The sequence below is a fragment of the Pteropus medius genome, unplaced genomic scaffold, assembly GCF_902729225.1.
Source record: "Pteropus medius unplaced genomic scaffold, Ma_sr-lr_union100, whole genome shotgun sequence".
Classification (NCBI taxonomy): Eukaryota; Metazoa; Chordata; class Mammalia; order Chiroptera; family Pteropodidae; genus Pteropus; species Pteropus medius.
The window spans coordinates 2,766,733-2,782,285 of NW_024343732.1; the positions used below are offsets into that span (position 1 = coordinate 2,766,733).

Consider the following 15,553-nt stretch of genomic DNA (forward strand, 5'->3'; position numbering starts at 1 on the left):
CTACGTTGCAGTGTCATTAACAACCTCACACAGCCTTCTAGGAGTATGCCAGGACCTTCCTCGGTGACCACCCAGCCTCCTGGTGACCCCTTGATCGGTGCAGACAGAGGTGGAGGCAGGGCTTCTTAAAATTGTGTATGCTGCTTTATTTACCAAAGATGCTGGCTGGGGGCTAGTCTGCCAGCCAGGCCCGCGGACAGCCATTGTGGAGGGGGTGGTCCCAGCTCAGTCTGGTGGGCAAAGCTGGGCCAGCCTTGCTGTGGGGGCAGTGTTCCCTCCCGGGGCCCACATGATACTCCTGCCTGGCGGCAGCAGGACAAACAACAGAATCTGGCACAGTCGTCTCAGGAAGGCACTTTCAGCTTCGGTGTCCCTAGGAAGAACTGCAGGATGCGGTCAGCCAGGAGTGCCAGGCAGAAGTCAAAGATCAAGACCTGGGCGATGACCAGCTTGAACTGCAGGGCAAGGAGTGATAGTCAGCTGGGTGCCCACTGATGAGCCCAGGCTGTGTCCCAGGGCCACGTCTACAGGGTTACTCACCTCCACGGGGATGTCCACGAGGCCAAACTGGCTGTTGAAGTCGGGTGAGGAACCAAGGAGCAGGCCCACAATGGCTAGGAGAGACACGGCCAGGCTCCACACCAGAGGCCTGTTCTCGGGCAGGCTCTCCATGAAGGGAGGGCCCTGCAGGGACAGATGGATGGACTGCTGTGTGTTGTGGGGGCTAAGCAGGTGGGTAGAACATGCTCAGGCTGGGGCTTTGGCTCACCTTGTAGTTGATGGCAAATGTGGCCATCTGCATGGCCATGGCCATGATGTACACGGTGCTGTTGACCAGGCTTGGCTCAAACTCTTTATACAAGTCCACAAACTGCTCCTGCCTATATGAAGCGTGAGATCAGGGCCTTTTTATGGCTCCCGCAGCCCCTGCACATAACCAGGGCTCTGCCTGGCCCTGGTTGTCCCAGGCTGACTTCTGCAAGTGCATCCTCCTCCCACCTCCTACCACAGGGATGCTGCCGGCTCTGGGTGCCCCCCGCAATACCTGCTGGGGCAGTACTCACTTCTCAGGGCTCCGGGCCTGGGCCTCCCTGTACAGGTACACGAGACTCAGGAAGTGCACGCAAAACTGGAGCAGGACCGTGAGGATGGTGTACAGGTTGAAGATATTGGGCAGGGGCCGCTCTTGGGACAGGGTCTTGAGGGGCTGCAGTGGTGGCGGGGGTGCAAAGAGATGGATGGGTATCAAAGCCCAGAGAGCCTTCCGCAGGCCTGGTGCAGGGCAGTCACCACATCCTGAGGCTACAGGTCAGCACCAGCCCCCAGAGCCCGGCTTGCCTGTGGACAGTGCTGGGGCCCAAGCTGTGCCACTGGAAAGAGTCTCAGTGGACACCTGCCCTGCCCCACAATCATGCCATCTGTAACACGGGGACCATAGCTCCCACTCTGAGGGCTGTTGTGGGGAAGAAATAAGATAATACATGGCGGCCCCTCTAACGTCTTGTCCTGGCTGGCCCAAGCATCCCTGGCCACAAATCCACGAAGCCTATCAGCACCTCCAGGGAGGGTGCCATGGCTCAGAGAGGCAGAGGGTGCCCTTGGCTAAGGTGGGAGCTATTGCTTTGCCTGGGGTCCCAGCCTACCTTAGAGCGGGAGATGAAGAGAAAGCAGCCAGCCAGCAGTAGCCCCTGCAGTGTGGCCTGGAAGTCGCTGAACTTGACACCCTCCAAGTAGAGGACGCTCTGACTATAGGCCAAGATGAGGGCGTTGAGCGCCAGGATTTTGAACATCTGCAGTGTGGTCACGAGCGTGCAGCGGCCCTGCTTGATCACGTGGCAGACTGCGCAGATGGGGGGAGGGGAGAGGCAGGTGTGGGCATGGATGCCATGTAGGGTGGGCAGGGGGGACAGGGTAGGTGGCAGGACTCACTGCACTGAATGGATGAGAGCTTGGAGGTGAAGGGTGCTGCAATGCTGGCATCCCCCAGTTTCACGATGGGCATGCTCTCATCCTCCAGGTCCCGCAGCACCTGGCTCAGGCGGTCCTGTGGGGTGGGAGGCAGGCAATGAGACTGAACCACAAGGGGGTGCTGGTGCCCCTTTCCCAAGACTCACCCTCTGAGAGGTGGGCTGTTCCTCTGGGGGCGGGAGCCCCAACCTCTGCTTGGCTGCCCTGGAATTGGCTCTGATACCGCTGTTGCTCAGGATGGGGCTGTCCCGAGGCCGCCGCCTCCGCTCGATGACCCGTTCAGGGGCATTGGCCAGAAGTGCCACACCTGGGGGTTGTGTGCATTAGGATCTAGTAGAGTCCCCTGGCTTCGGGCCAGAGTGTGGTATCTGCTCAATGCCAAGATGGAGCCAAACTTCCCCAAGGAACACCTTGGAGAGCATCTATTTCATTTTCTACAAACTACTTAAAAACCAAAACTCATAAAATACAACTCTAAACGGGTCAAAACCGATTTCCAAAGTAGTTTATTGCCAAGGATCATGATTCTAAGAGGTAAATACTACTCAATAAATGTAGTCGATAAAAAAAGCCAAAAAATATGTTCTGTCAACACTGATCCAAGGCTGGGAATCACTGGCAGTGCTTCCGCTCCGGTTATGCATCCCCACTTGTTCCATTTCTCCCTGATCTCTGTGCCCAGGGGGCCTGAGCAAACCAAGTCACATCTGCCCCACAGAGCCTCCCTGGCTCCCCAAACTCTCCCCATCAGACGCACTGTGCCTCAGACACCTGTGTCTGTCCTTCCTGCCCTTACAGACCCTTGAATCCCCAATCCTAATGGCTCTGCCACATCCCCTTGCTGCTTGCTCATGCCTGGTGACTTGTTCTCGATGCTGAGCCCAAACTGGCAGAACAAGGAACAGCCCCTGCCCACAGGGCTCACCCACGTCAGCGTGCTTCAGGGCACCCACATCATTGGTGCCATCCCCACACATGAGGGTCACGTAGCCCAGCTCCTTCAGGCTGGTGATGACAAACTCCTGTGTGGGCAGAGAAAGGCCAAGTGAGGGCTACGTGCTGCCTCAGGTTCTCGCCCGAGCATCACCCCTGAACCTACCTTCTGTTTGGGGGCCACGCGGGCAAACACCTGCACATGGGGGATGAGGCGCAGCAGCTGCTGGGGGTCCTCAGTCTGTAGGTGGGCCAGGCCATCGCCTGTGAGGCACAGCGCATGCTCCAGGGCCAGCGCCTTCGGGGAGCCCTGGACCAGGGGCAGCACGATGCTGCCGTCGATGGAGCACCACTCGCAGGGTTGACCTGCAGGGCCGGTGCCCAGGGTCAGGGATGGGGCTCAGCTGCCCAGGCAGACCTCCTCACTCAGATCCCACATGCCCGGTCCTAGCCTCTCCTTTCCGGAGCACCTTCCTGACTCGGCCTTCCTTATCTCTCCATAACTACATCTACACCTACCTATATCCTGGACCCCTGGGTGCCCCACAGAGATTGTCCATAGAACCCTTCAATACGGATGAGGGATCCTAGAACCTGGGCATATCCCCAGCATGTTAATTAGCCCACCCCTGCGCCCCTGCCTGAAACTGCACTCTCCCAGGGCCAGGACACCCTGAGTCACTTCCTCTGGCCCGACACTTGCTCTCTACTCCCTCTTTCCAGTTGATTGGCCCACTGGCCCCTTTGGCACTGGACGGCTCACCCTGAGCTGGCTGGGCAGGAAACCAACTTTGACCCAGCTTTTGTTGTTGTCCTTTTGTTAGTGCAGCTACACTTGCCAAAAGTCCTGAGCTACCTGTGGACTACCTGCCTACTATCCTTGGGCTCTGAAGAGCCCAGTGCCTGGAGTTGAATGGAGCCCTGGGCCCAGCAGTGTAGACTGAGGGAAAGGCCAGGAGGTTCCAGAAGCTGCCCTGCCTGGGCACTACCAATACCCTCCCTTGGCCTGTAGCCCTGTAATGCCCCTGGTGCATGCTGCCTCCTTGCCAGGCCCTGCACTGGGCGCCATCTCTTGGCACTGACAGACTGCATCCCACCAGCCAGAGAGGGACTGGGGCTGGATTTGCCCATCGATTAGTTTGACTCAGGGGTATCGCTTGCAGCCAACTGAGTGAACAATTTTTGGTCACCTAACAGTGGCCAGTGGTTGGAGTCAGGCTATCTAGGTTCCAATGCTTAGTGACAGTGACCAAGGACCTTGTTCTGTTTCACTGTCTATGAAGTGGGGTCCCAACAGCTGATTTGGATGGCTTCCTTCCATGTGGCACAAGGATGGTAAGGCTTCCTGTGCAGGGTGGAGGAATATGGGAATGTACACCAAGCCCTGTGCCCAGGGCCTGGCCATCCTGAGCACCAGCAGCCCCTGAGCAAAGGCAACCCGCCAGGCCTAGAGTCGGTGTGACTGTAGCCAACTGCCTTGAGGTTTTAAGTGACTCATCCCAGAGCCAGTGACTATCTGGACACATCGGTATGGAGCTCCCTGGTCAGATGGCCCGAGGAGGACTGTGATCCATAGGTCCGTGTCACACTATTGCCACTGTCACAGGTACTCAAGTGACACTAGGTGTGCTATTCAGGCCTGGCATGCAGGACAGCCACCAGGACAGGAGCTGTTCTTGGACTCACAATTCCCCCAGTTCCCAGTCACTTAGGGTCTCACCTTTCTCTCTGGGAGGCTGCAGGATCAGCGTGTGTGCCTTTTCAATGAAGTGTAGCTCCTGGGCTACATGGCAGGCAGTGAGTGGGTTGTCACCTGTGATCATGACCACCTGAGGAGAAGGACAGAGGCTCAGTGGAAAAGAACTCCAGCCTGAAGACCTGGTGCCTGAGGCCCCTCTAAGGAAGGCCACAGAGGGAGGTCCTGGCTCTGGAAGCCACAATCAACCCCCACCTGAGGGTATTTTAGGAAAACAATACATGCGTGTGTTTCTGACAACACCCATACATTTTCTTTGCAGTACAAACTACAAACCAGCTCTTGGTGTGGACCTTCTTGGTTTGGTAGCAGCCCAGGAAGTTATGTGTAGGATGGGTGGGAACCACATGCTCTGGCCTCTCAGCTTAGAGCTGAAGAGGCCTGCTGAGTGTCAGGGGTGGGAATAACCACGTTACTACTCTCTGAGACTGCTCACTTCCCTCCCACGCCCTGAAGTGCATCCTGACTCCCAAACTAGAGAACACAACCACCAGGATGAACAGACCAAAGCCACTGGCAGACAGACAAGGTCTGTGTGGGTATTGAATCTACCTCTCCCGACCCAGCCTTAGCCTCCCATGGGTGTTGGGGGCCCAAGGGAGCACTATGAGAAGGGAAGGCCTAGCTGGGTTGGACAGTAGCCTCAAGCCCAGGGCAGTTGAGTGTCCAAGCTGTGACAAAGCTTAGCCATGGTGTCCTCCCTGTGAAGACTCGGACACCTACCCCTGCTTGCTCCACTAAAGGTGGAAGTATCCTCTGCTGTCATATCCCCTTCTCTGTAAAAAAGACCCAAGTCCCACCCGCCTGCCTGAGCTGCTTGGTGTGGAGTCCAGCAGCCATACCCGGTGGGAGGCGTTCTGGATCTCCCGGATCACAGCCTTAGAGTCAGCCTTGAGTGGGCAGGAGACCACGATGAAGCCAACGAACTTGAGGTTGCACTCCAAGGCTTCTCGCTTAATCTCCCGGGCCTGTGGACAGACATGGCAGTACCTTCACGACCGGCCCCTCCTCCATTTCCCAAGCTCTAACAACGTGCTGGGTAAGTAAGGAGGTCAGAAAAGGCCTTGTCCTCTCTTGTGGCACAGGGGTGTCACAGTAGCTGGGTGGTTCCCACCCATGACGATACTTCCACTCCCCGCAGTGCACACAGTACATCACGGAGGCCCTGTGGCTCAGCTCTTGTCAGTAAAGTCAGAATTCTCCTTTGTTAACTACTCGGCATACACTCACCCTGTACGTCATGCCAGAAACCAAAAAATCCCCACCCTCGCAAAGCTTGTCTTCTTCCGGGGGAGGTGGGCAATAAAGAAAATCACAGAATTAAGAGTACTGAGTGCCATGAGAGAGATGACGACAAGGGAACAGGGGCAGTCAGGGGAAGTGTTGAGCAGGAGTGGCTCTGAGGAGGGTGTGACCATATGTGAGTTCTGGAAGGCTCTCTTGCTGCTGGGTGCAAACAGCCTGGATGAGGGCCAAGGCAGAAGCAGAGAGAGGAGGAGCATTGGCAGTAGAGGTGGGAGGAAAGCTGATGAGGCATGGGGGGTGCGTAGGGCTGGGGATGCTCCTAAATCATGCAGTGACCAGGTGGCTGGGTTGGGAAGGGATAGGGCTGGGCTGGAGATGGGGAATCGAGACGCCTCCCGATGTTCCCCCAAGGGCGTATGAGGACCTGTGGGTGTGGGAGGGTGGGCGGAGGTGGCCAGGGCTTGAGGATGGGATGGGGTCCCATGGGGGCAGGGCACCCAGAGGAGAAGGGACCGAGGACCGAATGCCGCCTGGAGTCTCCAAAGGTAGAGACGAGAGAGGAAAAAGATGAAATCGTGCTTGCTCACAGCAGCACTGAGGGGCCACAGGTGATGTGGATGGAGGGTCTGGCAAGGGGGAAACCTGGGTCCTTACCTGTTGGTGGGTGAGGTGCCCCAGTTCCTTGTACCCCAGGGCCAGGACGCGGGCTCCTTCTCGGGAAATCTCCGTGTGGATATGGTGATAGTTGGGTGGGCACTGGGCAAACTGCAGGGAATGCAGGGAGACGTCACCAACCGCCTCGCGCTGACCTCCCCCATGAACCCCGGGGCCAGGCCCAGCTCACCATGGAGTGCAGGGTTTCAGGGGCCCCCTTCACAGCCGCGATGTAGCAGAGGTCAGTGGAGCCTAGCTTCTCGTAGGAGGCGAGCACGGACATTCGCTTTAGGGCACTGGCAAAATGAAAGCGCTGGTGAATTTTCAGCCCCTGAGTTTTAATACTTCGGGGGAATACTTTCTCATCTGGAAACAAATAAGTACGAGTCCTGAGGGCCTTCGCTCCAAAGAGGCAGCCAGGCCCCCGCTTGTCCCTCCTCCCTACCCCCACCCCCAAACCCGGGGCCTGTGGGGGCTCCTGGCTTCAGGGGGTCAGAGCTGGAAGGTCTGGACTCAGAGGATCCTGCCCTGTAGCTTTGGGTGGGGTGGGCTCCAACCCAGGGAAAACCCCAAGGGTGTGGCCTGTCCTAGGTCAGGGACATCTGCCCGCCTGCTGGTCTGAGCTGGACACAGTTTTCTCTGAGGGGTCTGGACTGCAGGCCTGAGGGTATGAGAGCGGGCAGTGTGTCTGCACTGGACCCGAGACTCTAGCCCCTCACCTTTGGTCAGTATCCAGTCCACGGCTGTCAGCATGGCTTTCTCGAGGGGGTCACCCACCAGGGTGCCGTCGTCCAGCTGCATGAGGGAGTGGCAGGAGGCCAAGGCCCGGTGTGTTTCTACAGGGATGTTGGACACGGGGGTCACCTCCTTCCCATCTCTGCAAGGACAGGGAACAGCTGGTTACAGGAAGGAGGAGCCCCTGGGGACTGTCAGCCAGGATGAGGGATGGACCCCCATACTCCATGCCAGTCACTGCATGGGCAGTGCAGTTAAATGTGGTCCTTGTAACACCTGTGCCTGTTTCAGACGACCAAGGTGATTCCCATGTCACTGTCACTCATACTGAGATTGCACAGGAGCCCCTTGGATCAGATCTCTGCAGTAGGGCCTCTGACAGGCCCTCACTTTGGGGGCTTGGGTGGGGCAGTCAGCCCCTTGAGCTCCCAGAAGGCCCTCTGCTGCTGGCTGGCCACCTCAAGGCCCTGGCCTCCACACTCACCTGAGTCCAGCCACACCACGCACCACCAGGCTGTCGCTGGTCAAGGTTCCTGTCTTGTCGAAGCAGCATACTTCCACCTTGCCAGCAAAGGGGATCCGGAAGGGCTCCGTACAGTACATGTCTGAGAGATGAAGCCAGGGTCAGGAGTCCCGCCAGAACTAGCCCCTCAGTGTCCTGTCCCTGCCCCAAGCACTCACAGAGCTTGGCCAGAGCGATGAGGGAGGTGTTGACGGCCAGAGAAAGCTCGATGGGCAGCTCAGGGGGCACGACTGACGTGAGGATCAGTGTGCATTCCAGAAACAGCTTGTAGCGGTTCCGGCTGGGGTCCTTGGTGCCTGCGAAGACAGGGCCTGCCAGCCTGGAGGTGGTGGGCACAGGACCCAGCAGACAGGTAGGGGGCATAGCGCTCACCTTCAATCCACACATATGCGGCTGCTGCGATGGCAAAGATCAGGAGAAAGAGGATGAAGACGAAGGTCTCCAGGTTGTTTGCAGTCACTCTTTTGACCCCAAAGAGGATTGTGCGCAGCAGCTTGCCCTGGAGAGACAAAGACCTTTCCTGGGGGATGGGGTGTGGGTGGCAGCCTCCCCCACCTGAGGGCATCAGAGCCAGATCCTCCCTTGGCTGACAGGGAGCACCTGCCTGGGCCACTGAGTGAGTCCTGCAGCCGAGGAAGCAGCTACTCCAGGGACCACATGTAGGTGGCTGCAACTCGGTTAAGAGATAGGCACACCAATGGCAGAGGCCTGGGAATTGGGGAAGGTAGTGGCGTCTGAGACAGGGAACAGCAGTTCATGGAAGGTCTGGCCATTGTCCCTGCCCAGGAGTCCTCTTGCTGCTCTAATGAGTTCATGGGCTCGACTCTGTTCATGACCCCAAAGCATATGGTAACAGCTGGTCTGTTGTTTGCTTCCCACCAGGCTCTCAGCTGGGGAGAACAGGCCTGGTCTGTAGCTCACCTCTGCAAGGCCCTTGGCCCAGTACCTGCTGTCAGAGTGAGCCTGTGGGGTGGGCGTTCTTGAGTCTGACAGGGCCGCTGTCTACCACCTGCCCTGGGGCCCGCCCTCCCCAGAGCCAGGCAAAGTGCCACACCTGGGATGTGTTGAACCCAGTCCTCAGGACGTAGGCCACACACCCACTGTCGACCGCTGCGGAGACAAAAAAAGAATCAATGTCACTCGTGTCTGTTCATTTCAATTTTCCCATGGCCCAGCAGATGTGGAGGGGATGGGGGTGATGGGTCCTGGACACCTCAGATACCCGCAAGGCACCTACGCTTCAGGCCCGTGGTGGCCTTCTGTGGGGGGATGTGCTGCACCACCTTAGTGCCCCCGAAGATTACGTGGAGCCGGGAGTCAGACTGTAGGTCCAGCACCCGGTCAGGACTAAGGTCTTCGATGGGCTCCTAGGGAGAAAGGGAGGACAGTGAATTTGACGGCCCATCCCACTTGAGCGTCGTCCACCCTGTCTCTGGAGAGCTGGACCCTGGGGCTGGAGAAGCCTGCCTACTCCTCGTAGGACTCCCTGCCCAGGTCAGCGCATCTCGCCAGGGATAGAGGCCCCACTTTAACTTTCCTCTACCTGCACACGCATCGCCTCCCTCTGACCTGGCACCTGGCCTGTCCCAGAAATCACACCTTCCTCATTTCTCAGTTTACCTTGTTCTGATACCCCAGGGCATCCGGATGCCCCAACACTGTGAAACTCTGTGTCCTCTTCTCACTTCCACCCAGCTTCCCTCCGTGCAGGACACTGACCCCCAGGAGACCTGGCAGCTCTGTCCAGATGTTGCACCCACTCTGCCTTGTCCAGCCTCCCGGGCCGGGGCTCCATCCCACCTCCATCTGTGCCTGGGCAGGATGCTGGCCCTGTCCTGGCTGGTGGCTCCAAGGGTGAGTCAGCGATGCACCCGAGTGGCCTGACTCCCTTGCTGCACACCTTCATCTGTGGTACTGACTCCCCCGTGAGCATGGCCTCGTCCACAATGCAGCGGCCCCGCAGCAGCAACACATCGCACGGCACCAGATTCTCCTGCGGCGAGCGGCCTGTGGGGCAGGGCCAGAGGGTCAACTAGAAGCCAAGGTTGGCCTGCCACTAGGATGGAGCAGAACTGGGTCTCACCGATGGAGACGATGTCCCCGGGAACGATCTCGTCGCTGGCAATGGGCCTCCACTTTCGGTTTCGGTAGACCTGGGTGGGGTGGGGTTTGGTCAGCTTTGGGGACAAGCCTACACCAGGCCCACCCGAGACCGTGGGGACCCTGCTGGCCACACCTGGATTGTGTGGGGCTTGTTGCCCATCTTCCGAATCTCAGACATGTTTCGCATTTGTTGCTGCACCAGGGAAGCCTCGAAGGCCACAAGCATGGATAGCGTGAAGACACTGTAGTACCAGTATTCGTCTAGGCACCAGAGCCCCACGCAGAACACCTGTCCCCGGGGACGCAATGAGGACTGGTTACACACTGAGGGCTGTTCCACCCATGGACCCTGACCCATGAGGAATGGAATTGGACATAGGTTGTTCTGGCTGTGAAACTCCTAAAAAATGGGGGTGGGGAGAAGGGCTGGAGCTGCTGTTTTACCTGGAACACAAAGAAGGGTGCTGTGGCTCTCTCCTTGAACAGCTCTGAGAAGTCAGGCACCACCATCTCAGCCCTGCAAGAAACCAGACCTCGGGCCTAGTCATGGTGGAAGTCCTTAGAGGCCCCACTGACACCTCTACTTCGTGGTACTGCACACCTCCTCAGGAAATGAAGGGCCCTGGCAAGCTTCTAGATAGGATGCCCCATTCAATTATGGCTCTCTTCGTCCCCAGGGTACCAGGGCAGGCATGCTGACTACCCTCAGCCCTCTGCTCCACAGAACCCAGACGAAACTTCGAACAGGCTCTGCAGGCAGCTGCCCCAAATTGATGTTGGTGAGATATGAGAACCCATCATCTGGTCAGGTGACAAGGCAAGTAAAGAAGGAACATCTGACTGGGACAAGAGCCCTGAAGCTACACAGAGGAGCACTGGTAGCCAGATGTTGAAGAGCCCCCTGGGGCCTGCAACATGGTACTTGAGCCCCACCCCACTCTGGAGAGGGGAGGTCTGGAGCTAGGATTTCCCAAAACCTCCCTGAATGAGCTTCAGAATGTGAGAAGCTGAGCCTAAGGGTATGTCTGCAGCACTGTATGTAGTAGGCTGTCTGGCCAGAGGACTGGCCAGCACAACTAGGGCCTGTCCTCGCTCTGCTCTTTAAACTGACATCCTAGACATGGGACGTGAGAGAAAGAAGCCACAGTGGTCTCCCACTGTGATAACAATGAATAACTGAGTCCCACCCTGTATTGCATTGGGCACCTTTGCATGAGCAAGGATATGATAGCGGATGTTCCGGGCTGCCACCATGGCTGACCAAAGTGGGGGTAAGGATCGGTAAACGTTTCTTATAACTCTTCCTGTCAGACTGATGGCTGTGGTAAACAATTAAGTCAGGAAAGAATACCCTAGAAGTTCTGAGGGTTTTCAGGATGACTACCATGGTGGCTGGGATGGGGACTCTAAAACTCAGCTCTGCCCTCTCCTAGCCACAGGTCAGCATTGGCGGTTTTGTTGAAGATTAAAGAAGAAAAGGCACACAGAGCTCCTGCCATTCTACCTGGTACAAATACAAGCTATGCTCATCACTGATGTCCTTCTTCTCACCATTCTTTAAGTGCCAGGATACGTATGAAAATGGCGAGAACCTCCATTTAAAAAAAGAATTTAAAATGAAAAGGGGAATTACAAAACAAGACAAAGATGAACAGCCAACTCTTGCAGGCAATGGGCCAGGCTCCCGAGGAAGGGCTCCTGGCCCTAAGTCCTCCAGGGGGTTCCTGTCAGCTGGCAGGTTCAGGCAAAACTAGAATATGTTTCTCAAAGGGTGCCACCTTCACCTGGAATTTTCTGTTGAAAAGGTGGACTCCTCCATCCCACTTCTCAGGCACCCCAACTCAGAAGTATGAAGGGGCAGAAGCGGGAAAGGGGCCCCTGGCTAGGATAGGTGCATGGCCTGTAATCACAGGCAGAGGCCCAGCTCTGTCAGCAGGGATGACACATGAGGATATCAAGACTCACTTGTTGCTCCCAAACTTCTTCTCGGCTATGCGAATCTCTGAGTCGTCCTGGAACCCTCTGTTGCTCTGGTAGTAAGAGAAGGAGTTTCCCACAGGAAAGGCCACGGGGAGGAAGCGCTTCTTCTCCAGGGCATCGTAGGAATACTTGATCTTCTGGAATTCGAAGGACAGCACCTCCTGCCCATCTTCGCCCTGTGGGAGAAGGCATGTCTGTGGCAGAGGCCCCCTGACTTGGGGGTGTCAATGCCTGGGAATCCCACCTAAGCCCTGTGTTGAGAGGCACAGCAGGTGGTCCCTACCTCATCGCGGTGCAGAGCCACGAGCTCAGTGGAGCCATTGTTGGGGGTTGGCACCACCTTCACGAAGGTCGCTTTGCTGGGGTCATACTCCTGTGAGAAACAAAGTGATGCTGCTGAGTCCTTCTTAACCCCCGTCCCACAGCCTCCACTGGGGAGGTTTTGGGTGCAGGAGTTCTGTGGACATTTTCTGGAATATGCCACTGAGCTCCAGGTGCTGGATTGGCCACTCCCCATTGTGTCACTGGGACAAGGTACACCATGTTGACTCTCCTCTGATCCTGTATCATAAAATCGGGGTCTTGGATAGCGTCCAATGCCCAGGGCTCTGATGACGATGACATAAACTCAAAGAGCAAGAACACTGCCCAGCACGAGGCCTTGATTCATGTCACAGCCTTGTCACAGCCCAACAGGCCCACTGTTGCTTGGCTTCCTCCCCCAAACCCATTACTATTCTCACTGTGTCCTCCAGCAAGAAAAACCAAGGAGGTTGTAGGCTTGTCCTTGCCTCTCAGCTAAGGGTCTTGGCACATGCTGTTCTCTCTGCCTAGAACATGTGGTCACACAGTTCCAGGCCTGTACTCAAACGTCTTCTTCTCAGGAGGCTACCCCTGGATGCCCCATGTAAAGTTCTTTCACAATGCTCCTATCCTCATCCCTATTCTCTCTCTTCAGCACTGTCTGCTGGGTGTGAGCTCTATCTCTCTCGCTAATATCATGAAGGAAATAGGTTTTGTCTGTTTTGTTCACTGCTGTTTCCTCAGCACCTAAGATGTGGAGGCACTGAATGGAGCTCAATTAGCACGCCCTCAGTCATGAGCTGCACGCACTCCATTGCCGCTCTGCTACACGCAGCACTGCCTGTGTTTGAAGGGGGGGTGGGGTGTCACAGCAATGACCTGAAAAAACAAAGCCCCGCTCCTTGGAGAGTTTATGGACAATACAAACAAGGCAGAAAACAAGGACAAACACATAACTGAATTCTGGTAACGCCATGGAAGAAAAGTGCAAAGTGCTACACAGGCCTAGCCCCATATCAGGCGCTTTGCAGATATTATGTTTCTTCTCACAACAGGACCCCAAGGTAGGTGTTACGTTCTCACTTTGCACAAGGGGAAACTGAAACCTGGAGAGAAGCACCGGTGTCTTGAGATCTCTGATATGCAAACCCAGATCTGCCTGCCCTAACCTAACAGGTGCTTAGCTCCTCCCTGTTCTCCATCCGTGGAGAGGAAGTCACACTTTTAAGCTACAGGCCAAAAGACAGCTGGGAGTTTGGGGGGGGGTGTCACACTACCCAACTCCTTTCCATTTTTCTGTCCCTTGCTGCCATCTTTCATTGTACTGATTTGAATCTACCAAGCCCAGAAGAAGTCTGAGCCCCTCCCCTGGAGTGAGGATTGTTTGGATGAGGGAGATTGCACTTTCTCAAGAAAAAAAGGATTCAGTCCATATTCAAAGTCAAAAATGGGGAGGGGGGCACCTGTCTCTTTCATCAGCCATTGGTGCTGTTCCTTTTCCCTCTTCTTTTGGCAGACACACACTTGGGGTCAGAGGGGAAGTTGGTTGGAGGCTGACCTCAGCGCCCATAGCTACAAACCTGCCGATGCATATGAGGCAGGCCCAGAGGGCCATGGCAGTCATGGATATCAACTGTTGACCCAGGGCAGCTCTCATGCATCCAGATCTAGGGGCTAAAGGTCTTATTCTGACAGCAGTCTTCGCCATCGTCACCCTCATCTTGTAGATGGAAACAGAGATTCCAAGCAGTGAAGTCACTTGCTCACAAATAGCTCTTGCTCCTCTTAAACGCTGTGATTAACTGCATTTCAAGCTCATTTTGGTAGTAGCACCTGACGCATCTGAGCACTGGACAGCAGGAATGCTGTTTTCAAACAAAGCTTCACAGACATGAAAACCCATCCCGCGGGTTGGCCTTACACTTTGAAAACCAGGGTGGGCAACAGACGACTAGGAAGATAGTGCTGTTGTACTCGATAGAATGCGAGCTAGTATTAACGAGCCCTATCAGACAACGACATATGCCGGGCCTTGGGCTAAGCTTTTTACAGGTATTAAGTTATGGAATCTAAATAACTACACCGGGGGAGGAATTCCTGCGTCAGGGTCGCACAGCATGTCAGCAGCGGGACGAAAATTATGTCAGCGCTACAGGGTATAGGGCGCCGCTGGGGACCGAAGTCCAGCAGAAGAGAGGCCCGGGTCGGGCTGGGGATCTACATAAATGTCGTGGCTGCGACCTGCGAACAGGACCAACCCTTTAGGGGTCAGGACTTGTGCCCGCACACTTACCGGGGTGCAGGTGAGAGCGCAGTGAGCGTGCACGGACCAATGACCCGAGAGAACAGTGAGCGCGTGCGCGAGACAGATAGTGGCGAGCACGAGCAGCGCGGCCTCGGGGATCTGCGCCCAGCTGCTGCTCCAGCCCCAGCAGCCGGCGGCCGCGGCGCCCAGCCAGGCCGGGTAGAGCAGCCCCGCGAACGGCAGCACCGTGAGGCGCCGCAGCAGCGCCAGCCTCCGGTACGGCCACACGGCGGCGACCAGCTCGTCGCTGTTCGCTATGAGCGCCGGCCCGGCGGCAAGGAGCGTGCGCGGCTGCGGCCTGGGCTTGGGCTGCCCGCCTGGCCGAGCCCCGCAAGGCCGGGCCCGGCAAGGCACCGCGTTGCCCACTACCGCCGCCGCCATCTTTTCCAGCACCGCGCTTGCTTCCGGGCAGAGGCCCCGCCCCCACTTTCGATGCTTTACTTCCGGCGAACATTGGACGCCGCCATGGCAGCCGGCGGTAAAAAGAGCCAGGCAACATAGGGTGCTGGGTCCGGAAGTGGCTACTCAGGGTGCCGCGACAGCAGGTTGGCCCGAAAATGGGGCAGGGCGTCGCCGTTACAGAGCGGGTCTAAAAGGGCTAGAACGCCTGCCCACTCTGCCACGCCGGACTGAGACCGGAAAAGGCGGGCTGGGCACTACCGTGACAACCTCGAACGAACCGGAAGCGGCTGGCCCTCCTCCGTGATTGCACCAGCACAGGCCTGTCTGGGTCACGAGGGGCAAAGCCTGGACATTGCAGAGGCGGAGCCAGTCCGGGAAGTGCCGGCCTTCAGGGAGCTGGGCCTCGTCGCGCCGAAGGGGAGGGACTTGTTATGAGGGCGGGGCTTGTGATGAGTTGGTGTTCCAGGTTGGTCGCCCGGCGGGGGAGATGGGTCTCTCAGGGTCCTGGGCAGGGCTGTGGCTGATAGGGTTAGCGAACCAACAAAGGACACAGCCATGCTGGACCAAAGCCGTCATGTAGTAATACCCACACAAAGCTACTTCTTTAACATAAAAATACGAAAAATTGGTTGAAATGCTGTATTAT

General features: G+C 56.8%; 1 protein-coding gene across 1 annotated transcript; it reads right to left on the reverse strand.

The window, feature by feature from the left end:
- Window positions 1-122: 122 nt before the first annotated feature.
- ATP13A1 (ATPase 13A1) lies at window positions 123-15,144 on the reverse strand. Its single transcript, XM_039868001.1, has 26 exons — window positions 14,494-15,144; window positions 12,181-12,270; window positions 11,883-12,073; window positions 10,362-10,434; window positions 10,051-10,206; window positions 9,898-9,967; window positions 9,715-9,821; window positions 9,052-9,181; window positions 8,869-8,924; window positions 8,187-8,313; window positions 7,973-8,110; window positions 7,776-7,896; window positions 7,276-7,433; window positions 6,747-6,922; window positions 6,557-6,667; window positions 5,500-5,625; window positions 4,622-4,730; window positions 3,068-3,267; window positions 2,894-2,990; window positions 2,115-2,275; window positions 1,930-2,044; window positions 1,644-1,840; window positions 1,065-1,207; window positions 770-881; window positions 541-684; window positions 123-455 (listed from the first exon to the last, which is right to left on the reverse strand). Exons 1-26 carry the CDS (start codon window positions 14,884-14,886, stop codon window positions 345-347), a joined length of 3,612 nt encoding a protein of 1,203 aa, XP_039723935.1. The 5' UTR covers window positions 14,887-15,144; the 3' UTR covers window positions 123-344.
- Between the last annotated feature and the right edge of the window lie 409 nt (window positions 15,145-15,553).

Coding starts and splice junctions, on each gene's coding strand:
- ATP13A1 (XM_039868001.1), bottom strand. CDS start 14,886: ATGGCGGCGGCGGTAGTGGGCAACGCGGTGCCTTGCCGGGCCCGGCCT. Junction 12,074..12,180: donor TGGCTCTGCACCGCGATGAG/GTAGGGACCACC, acceptor CTTCTCCCACAG/GGCGAAGATGGGCAGGAGGT. Junction 3,268..4,621: donor GCAGCCTCCCAGAGAGAAAG/GTGAGACCCTAA, acceptor CCGGCCCTGCAG/GTCAACCCTGCGAGTGGTGC.